General features: G+C 34.4%; 1 protein-coding gene across 1 annotated transcript; it reads right to left on the bottom strand.

Moving 5' to 3' along the window:
- Positions 1-4,580: 4,580 nt before the first annotated feature.
- On the bottom strand, positions 4,581-9,547 carry LOC107849994. Its single transcript, XM_016694488.2, has 3 exons — positions 8,666-9,547; positions 7,228-7,442; positions 4,581-5,024 (listed from the first exon to the last, which is right to left on the bottom strand). The coding sequence occupies exons 2-3, from the start codon at positions 7,285-7,287 to the stop codon at positions 4,659-4,661; spliced, it is 426 nt and encodes a 141-aa protein (XP_016549974.1). The 5' UTR covers positions 7,288-7,442; positions 8,666-9,547; the 3' UTR covers positions 4,581-4,658.
- Positions 9,548-9,750: the final 203 nt, after the last annotated feature.

Below are 9,750 nucleotides of genomic sequence, written 5' to 3'. Positions count from 1 at the left end.
TGAGGCCTGATTCAAGAAATGTCATTTTGAGTGGATGCTGAGAGCCTCCGGCCGGTATAGCCCAGCCTTAGTTCAAGAATTTCATGTAGGTTACCAGATGTATTTGAGGCGGATGTATCCGTAAGGATTATCTTAGAAGGGTGGTGATCGAATGCATTCACTGATGATTTGACGTGTTTGGATTAATATTCTAATAAAAAAATCTCCCAATTCATATATGGTGTTGAGTTCGAGCTTCCCATCGACACTTTTAAGATTGAACACTAGATTAAAGAGATAAAGAAGGTTAAGACAAAGAAGATTAGAACAGAGGATAAGTATATGCATTTGAAGTGGATTATCAGTGTTATTGCTGATGCACAAGAGATTGCACCTTGGGTAGTTGAACCATTATTGCAGATTACCAAAGCTAGTCTGAGCTTCAACGCAAAGTCTTGGTGGAAACTGGTCACCATCGATTGAGCCGAATAGATGGAAATAATATTTTGAGCCCCAATAGGGCTTTACTAGTAGCTGGTATTATAGAGGGCTATGAGATCAACATAGCCAAGATTATTTCTGGGAAGATCTATGATAGAGCTATCAGTACAGACACCATTTTGGAATTTCCTTAACTATTGATGTAGATATGTTTAGATAAGAGGGTGTCTGTGCTACCGAATGTGGATAATTTTGTAACAGTCCATTGGACCACTAATTTGGGATTGATTCGAGATCTAGCTAACCTAATTTCTATAGCCAAGGTGGGTTCAACTTTACTTTTTGCAGCATTTTAGTTTGGCATGCATATGGATATTGACACTTTAGGTTTTGCTAACCTTGGAGATACACCATCCAAGACTGCATAATTCGAACGGTAGGCTTCCACTGATACGGCAGGTTCATAGATTCTAGGGCACCACAGGCCCTGACTCTACCCATATTAAGACCATCTGCACCACACACACCTATAGGTGGATATGTTTTGGTCATACAGAAGTTTCTGAGTGGTGTGCTAAAATGCTTAGTCTCCCTCGACCGGAGAGTGACAAACATTGAGGAGGAGGTACAACCTTGTGTAAAAAAGGAGATTCAGGGTGAGATGTGTGGTATGCAAATGAAATTTGAGAGTTTGGAGCAGAGAATTAATCAAAAGCTTGAAGATATGTGGTCCTAAAATTAGCAAGTATCCATGAGGAGTTGGCTGCTTTATGATTTTCTATAGAAGATATGGTTGCAAGGCCGTTCTTAGATTTTTTGAATCCCACAATGCCAATTATTGAGGATGTGCTCGATATTTGGGGCATAAAAGGCAAATAAAAAGAATTCAAAGAGTTTGATGAGAGAGCAAGTAAGAGGAGTCATGGGAGAGACAAGATGAGAGTAGCCTGAGCAGCTTACCAACAGGCATTAAAGGACCATCTAACTGAGGTCCATGAGTTAGTAGCAGGTGAGATGATGACTATAGCTATAGTTGATGTGAGTGGAGTGTAGTTTTGACCCTCGATGTTTCTCCACCATTGAGTGTACTGTCCACAGCCAGTAACAACATTTATTTGAGCACCCGGGCCATTGTTGGATCCACTATTGCAGAGTATAAATCCCTGTCTAAGTTCCCTATCAAGGAGACGTCATGATGTTGTGCCTAGGGTGCCCAGGTATGTCATAACTCTCTTGTTTTGATATTTTTATAGATATGCATTGGGGACAATGCATCTTCTTTAGTGTGGGGGTGGAGGTTCACCACAGCCAAAGGTTTTTATTGTCGTGTTTCTTTTCCCACTGACCACATTATCTTAGTTAGAACCGGCATGTTTAGGTGTTTTTGTAGTGTTTTATTATATGATGTGATGTTTTCTGTGTCGTGTTGTATGTGTATCTTAGAGTAAAATAAAAGAACTTGGTGTAACCTGATTTGTATATCCATGCTTACTTATTTTTATTTTAAGTTGAGGTTTTATAATGATACCCCTCAAAATTTTGTAGTATGATGTAGTGTGTGTATATACTAAGATGTAACCAATGTAGGATCAAGACATGGCATTAGAATTTGTGATAGGATATCCTACATGATCTAATATGAGCCAAATAGGTAGCAATGTAGATTAAATCCCCAAACCATGAGTGAGAAAGGTGCCTTACCTAGTCGGTATGTATTGTGTAATCTAGAACTTACCTGGTTAGTCTCATGACAAGCGGTATGATAAGAGGTTAAGAAAGGATCATAGGCCATGTTTGAATTAGTCCACTTTAGCCTAAAGAACCAACCAAATGAAATAAGTATCCCTTGATCCAAAAATTTGAGCCTTACATTGACTAATTATTTTTCTTTAACTCATTCACTATCCCATTTTCAAATACAATGAAACTATTTTGGTTCTGATCCCTCCTTGGACATTGTGCATCTTAACTCAGGAGAATATCCTAAGTTAAGGGTGGCTATCATAGGGGTGCATTATTGAACGTGGTTATGACAGAAGTTCAGGAAAGAAGAGAAAAGGGTTCGAGTGCAATATGATTTGAAAAAAATAAGTACATATAATAAAGAAAAATTTGATCTAAAGGAACACCACACCCGAATCCTAATGAGAAAAAAATAAATAAAAAAAGAGAAAATAAAAAGGAAGCCAAGCAAGTAGAGCCAAGAGTAGTGTAGTGCAAAGGAAGAATGAGTGACTGATACCAAAAGTTATCCTACCTATCCCCAAGCCTACATTACAAGCCTAAAAAAGACCTATAGCGATCCTAATGCGACTATCCGAAAGCTGAAACGCAGAAAATAAAGGCAAGCCTATGGTATCAAATGCACAAAACCTGACTTCTTTGTGATAGTGAGAGATTTGACACAGTCCCTATAATGGATATTATTGTATGTACTGAGTTAGTTGGGACTTCTTTGACATGAGGGCAAAGGGGTCGTAGTCTAATGGTTGCCTATTTTTCAAGTGGTATGATAAATAAGATAGATTGTCTATTCACAATGTAATGCTATGTCCTGATCTTATTATTTTGTAGTAATTGTATTTGCATATGCACTGCAGTAAGTTTCTCTTTGGAAAATTTTTTGAAGGGTGTTAAATACTTTAACGGTTTGCATGTGTCGTTATGAAGAAGTTTTAAAAGAAGAAGGGTTGCCTAAATGATTTTATTTTTGCTTTAGAGTTAAGCATCTTAGTTAAATTAGGATTTTTGTTTGCCTGAGGACACATAAATGTTTTAAGTTAAGGGTGTTGATGTTCGTAAAATTACGGCACTTAAGATGCTTAAAATAGGAAAATCTTGTGAATCCAACGATGTTCTTATCTAAATATGATATGTTTGTTGAGTTTTGTAGGAAAATAGAGTTGGAAGTGAGTGGAACTGAACAAGGAAGAAAAATGTACCAAATATTAGAAGACTGCCTCGATAATGAGTTGGTGGGTCACGCTACGACTCATCCTTCAGGTCGTAGCTAGACCAGTGCACAAAAAAAATTTAAGGATAAAGGGAAAAGTGACTAAGACTCGTAGGTTTGGACTATGATTCGTAGGGTGAGGTGTTCTAAATAAAAAGAAAAAAGTCCTGAAAGGTGCAAATTTGATATTAGTGGTGACAGAAGCTGGTGACGAGTCGTAGGGCCAGACTACGACTCGTCTTGACACTCATTTTGAGCATATGGAGAAAATTCTTGAAACTTAAAAGATTTAGATGGGGACCCAACGAGTCAGGCAATGACTCATATAATTACCTTATGAGTCATCACCAGCCATAAGAAATTCATATGACGACTGTGATAAAAGGCTGACAATGATCAGTCAAGACGACTCGTTGCACTACCAGAAATTCAGTATTTTCCGACAACACTTGTATTCGGAATGTGGTCAAAAAATAAGGTATTTCGACAACATTCCGACTGTATAGTGTTAGTCGGAGAAAAGCTTGTTGAAAAAATATTTTCGACCACATCTGTCGGAAATTTTCGACTACTACAGTCGGAAATATTAAATTAATAATTAAAAATAATTATTTAATAAATAAAAACTTTCTGACCAATGAAGTCGAAATTTTTATTAAAAATTATTTAATAAATAAAAACCTTCTGACTACGGTAGCCGAAATATCAATAAATAATTATTTAATAAATAAAATCTTTCCGACCAATGTAGTCGGAATATTTATTAAAAATTCTTTAATAAATAAAAATCTTCCGATTACGTTGATCGGAATATTTATAAATAATTATTTAATATATAAAAATTTTTTGACTACAGTGGATAGAATATTAATAAATAATTATTTAATATATACTTTATTTCTGACTACTGTTGTCAGAAATAATTTATAATTTTTATCATTCTTTCGACCACCGTAGTCGGAAATAATGTGTATATTAAATAATTATTTATTGAACTTCAGACTACTGTAGTCAGAAACTTGATAAAAAATTATTTAATAAATAAATTATTTTCAATCATTGTAGTCGAAATACCCTCTCATGTTCAACTAGAATTTAAAAATTACAAATAAAACTGAAACTTAAAAATTCAACCACTTTGAAACATCCAAAACAAATAGCAGAATTAAATAGTATAAGTATTTCAAGACAAGTCTAAACATCACAATCCAAAACAAACACCAATTGTAATAGTTTAAGTCTAAATGTCACAATCATAAACAAGAACCAACCACTACAATATAATCTAACCATCTGATTCACTATCTTCCCTATCCTCAAATACTTGCGGCATATGCTTCTTGACTAACGCCTCAAACTTGGAAAATTTGGCATCCCTAAATGCACAGTGTTGCGTCAACTCTTCAATTGTTTTTCTCACCGCTTCCATTTCTTTCGCATTTCGCAAAATAGAAGCGGAGTTGGGCAACATTGGGGAAGAATGACCCGAGGATTGGTTAACTCCAAGCCCGTAGGTTTTACCCTTCTTTGGACTACCTACCACAGTTGTCCATATTCTAGTCATATCAGCAGGCGATGGTTGGACTATAGTACCATTATCTAAAGCAGGTTTAGTTTGAAGCCAATCTTCAATGCTTTTTTGAAATCCCTCCTGAAATAAATAATTGTCATTAAGTAAACAAGCTAAGTTGAATAATAAGAAAATAATATATATAAAATTTATTATCTTACATATGCATCCTTAGCACGTGGTTCGACCCACTTTTCTCTTATACCATCAGGGTTTTTCTTCCTATGTGTGTCTTCGAAGGCCGTAGAAAGAGGTACATCTAATCCCCCATTTAAGAATTTATGGAAAATTTTACCCATATACAGGTCAATGCTATTGTAAAAGTTCATCTATTAAGGTCATATCAATTCCACACTGTCTGGACTTAAAGAACATGGAAAATTTTTATAAGTCCTGCATTCCTAAAGTTCTGCATTTGCATCAGAACCTTCTAGTATCTTTTTTACATTGATAAATAATATAGCAAGCACTTGATCAAATATATATATATATATATATATATATATATATATATATATAGAGAGAGAGAGAGAGAGAGAGAGAGAGATAAAAAGCTTCACCAAAACTCTCTTTTCCAATTATCAAATCTTAGATGATCTGAGAATGGAAAGTAAATATGTTGCTCTATTTGTATAGGCAAACATTACCCAAAAGAAGATCCCTCTATCAACTTAGCAAAAAACCTTATAAAATTTCTCAACAAGAAGTAAACCCTAGTATATAGAAACATTACTAACAAAAAAACCAAAGCAACACGAAGACATAGTTAGTTCTAAACAGAACTTCATATCTCACTCAAAGTTTATCAAGAAACAATACTAATAAATGCAAGTTAAGTTTCAGTTGCGGCTAATTTTAAATAAAAACTCAACTTTCTGAAACAAGTTCTCCATCCCTTTTCACTTACAAATAGGATTGTTCTTATAATATGGATACTCTAAACAAAGATAAACAATAACAATGCCCTCGATGCCCTGTTCGTGACTATATCACTTTCTCAGTCTATTAACATTCAGTTCCTAATACTGTGGTTTATCAATTCTTAATACTCGTAAGTCTAAAATTCCTTAATGAATAAATAATGAACCTGTGGTTACAGAAGGATGGAGGAGAAAACTGGACAACAATACTGGGGATGACAAATCCGCTAGGGTTGATGGATACAATGCTTATTTCTACAAGAAGGCTTGGAACATAATCAAAGATTTTGTGTATGCAGCAACCACGAGCTTCTTTGTTACTGGTAACCTTTTAAAGGCTGTGAATTGTACCCAGGTTCAAATGAGATATGAACCCAGAATATATGATGTTAGCCTAAATATAGTAAAACAAATACTCAATCTATGATGATGAATATTCACACTGAAAGTACTGGTTACCTATGTGATTAACTACAAAATGCACGATATGTTCAATCACATTATTTGCAACAAAAAAAAGAAGTGTTCCTGCAGTTTTGATAATTCAAGTTGACAACAATAAACAAAGCATAGTCCATCATATGCCACAAAACATGGTTTTACCAAGAAACAAAACAAACTCAATTTATTACTCTCTCGTAAATGCAATCAGCAATACACTTTTTAGTACTCTAGTGCTCAATGCTCCCAATAGTTATTTAGTCAGCCCATGACCTGCAGAATTACCAAACAACACCGTGCTCCTTTCTAAGCTCCTTATGGCTCATGAGAAAGAAACTAGAATGTAAAACTGTACAAAAAAAATATTTTGATTCACCTATAGTGGAAACAATTGCAATGAAGGTCACATTTTAAAGATAGAGGTGCTGCAATAATTTTGGAGAGTCCAAGCAACATAGCATAAGACCATGCCTTTGTATCAAAGGCAGCTTTACCATAAGTATGTCGTTCAGCAAATATGAATAGATTAAGAAATCTATTACAGATGCACAATACTTTATCATAATTCATCTGGAGTATTTCCGGTCAACTATATGTATAAAATTTAGTTATTCACCTTCAACTTATCATTCAAGTGGTTTACCAGGACCATCTTGTCACTTCTTCTTGAAATAAAATTACATTGATAAAGGTCTCCGATTCAAACCTCAACAGAAGCCAAAACACTAGTTGGTTGTTTGGTAGGGTGAATTAAAGAAACTAATACATGCCATAGTACTATCTTAGTAAGTCACACTGAAGAGGGCATAGTTTCACAGAAGTCCAGAGCCGTATGGATTAAACTGGAGACTCATAAACAAATACTTTTCTGTTGTAATGAAATAAAGGAGAAAATGGATAAAAAGGTTGGACAAAAATAGTACCAATCTTCTTTGGTGAGTAGCAAAACTCATTGAACTTCTGGTGTGCAGTGAGCTACCCATTTCAGAGGCTCAATTTTCCTTTCCTCGTTCCCTCTTCGCCTTATATTCAGGAGTATCCCATAATATCAAGAACTTAGACCACACTTCATCATTCAACCAACTAGGTTTTACCAATTTATTTCGGGCCTCATACAAGTGTTCTTTGACCTGTAGAGCTGCTTTCAATAAAAATATATGATCTACTTCATTAGTATGACAATCACTCCATGAACACTTTGTCTGCAAAATAATTTAATATAAAATCATAAATTGAGTTGATGGATACAATGGAAAAACTATCTTTAGGCAATGAGATTCGTATCTTATAAAACTTCTTATAACAAGGCTGATTACAAAATTTGCAATGTTCTAAATTTGCATCTTCATTATAGAATAACATGCAACCTTTCTTGTAATAGTGAATCCTCTCTGATGATAGTCCTAAGTTAGAAACCAACTTCTTTGTTGTGTAGAAATCTTTGGGTAAGTCAAGTTTATTAGGGTTAAGTTCATTCATAAGTTCAATGATAGAATTAATTCCCTCTTGAGAAATAGAATAATCTAACTTAATACTAAGCAACCAAACGACACCAGATAACTTAGAATGCACTGATCCTTCAAACAATGGATGACAAGCTTCTTGTAACTATTTATAAAAGTGCTTAGCCTCATCATTTAATTCATTTTGAGCCCCTGAGTGTGTCCCAAAAGAATCCCTGATCATCTCACGATATCGTGAACTTTCAACATTATTCTCTCTTATTAGATTTCAACAAAATTCTGAAAAGCAAAATCATTAGCATCACTACTCTCTCCATAAGCTATCCACACAGTATAACTCACCATAAAACTCTTCCTATAAAGATGTAATGTAATAACATCTGGACTCAATAACTTGCAACACTTCCAATTCCAACAAGGACACCTGATTGTCCCTTTGGTAAGAAAATCATCAAGTGTCATTTTTTTAGTAATAAATCCAGCTACCCCAGCTTTATATTCCTCCCTCAACCCCACACGGTTAGGATAAGTTCTACTATATATCCATGTACGATCTTTATTTTTCATCTACATAAGAACGCCAAACAATAATAACAGAGAAGAGAAACAAAAACAAGAGAACCAAAACAATAATAGAAGAAAAAAATATCAACAGTGTAGTTTTCATACATTTCATGGCTTAAAGTACCATTAGTTTTCAATGATTCACTTAGTTTCAATAGTTATTTATGAAATTTTTCAAATTTATTGTTCTACCACAACTCTTCTTGGGTGTACTTTTGAACTACTCATGTTTTTAGAAATAAAATAGAAAATCAAGAAGAAGCAAAAGTAATCATATCTTTAACTAATTCATTAAATTAAGTAGCAATTTGTGTGAAAAGATATTTTACTATACCTTCTTAGCTTTTGCCTTACATAGGCTTAGCTTATCAAGTGTAAAGAAACTTGTGTTGAGAAGAATGCCAGAAACAGGACACCAATTTTTGCTCCACTGACTAGCTAGAAGAGACGATTGTTCCTCAGCGGACTCAACAGGCAAAGATTCAGCAAGAAGAGCTAAGGATGAGAGCAAGGTGCATAAAAACTTCAAGTTTCAAGTATACATAATGTTACTATGAATCCATAATGCTAAAGTTATACGAATAGAGCATATGAATACACCTGAAACCGAGCTAAATTTCAAATGTACTATAAATATAAAATCAAAATTCAAACCTGAACTGAGAGATTCCAGAGAGAAATTTGCTTGGCCTTGGCCTTGTTTCTCAGTCACAGGACAAACAGAAGTTAGCGACAACAGCTTCACCGAATTTATCAGAAATGCAAGTATCTCAGGGTTATGAACAAGGTAACAAAGACAAATCGCAGTATCATCACCAAATTTTTGCCTCAATTCCCTCACCAAACTAAGAAATTCGATAACCGAAAAGCAAAAAAATGGCATATTAAAAATGCACCAATCGATAAAAATCTAATAGGATTGTATCGTAGAATCCTTATAGTTTCAGCTGTAGTGTTGCAAACCAAAAACCACAAAAAAAAAACCCAAAACCCACAAAAAAAACCACTACAGATGAAACCAAAAACTAAAAATCTGAACAAGCATAGCAAATGAAATAACTCACTACAGATGAATTTAGAAAATCAACCAAAAACTCATTCTTTTACTCATGCAAAATACCAATAAATAGCAGGAAAACTACAAAATCAAGCAACTCACCGTCATCGCTATCATCACCGTAACCATCACCGCAAATTCTTGAGATAGACACTACCAATTTCTAGCGTTTAGAGAGAGAGACACAACAGTGAAGTGAGAGAAAGGGTTTAGAGAAAGAGAGAGACGACAGTGGGAGTGAGAGAAAGGGTTTATTTTTTATCTTACATATATTATTTAATAATTAAATATAGCATTTCGACTACTTTCGTCGGTTAAAAATTCGATAAATTAAATTATTTATAAAATTTCCGACTACAATA

Source organism: Capsicum annuum, chromosome 12 (assembly GCF_002878395.1).
Source record: "Capsicum annuum cultivar UCD-10X-F1 chromosome 12, UCD10Xv1.1, whole genome shotgun sequence".
Taxonomy (NCBI): domain Eukaryota; kingdom Viridiplantae; phylum Streptophyta; class Magnoliopsida; order Solanales; family Solanaceae; genus Capsicum; species Capsicum annuum.
The sequence above is the reverse complement of the archived record's forward strand: the minus strand, read 5'-3'. Positions and strand labels throughout refer to the sequence as shown.

Excerpts from the sequence above, each read along its gene's own strand:
- LOC107849994 (XM_016694488.2), bottom strand. The coding sequence starts at position 7,287 with ATGGGTAGCTCACTGCACACCAGAAGTTCAATGAGTTTTGCTACTCAC. Across the intron at positions 5,025-7,227 it reads CTACTCACCAAAGAAGATTG|GAGGGATTTCAAAAAAGCAT; the intron begins GTACTATTTTTG and ends TATTTATTTCAG.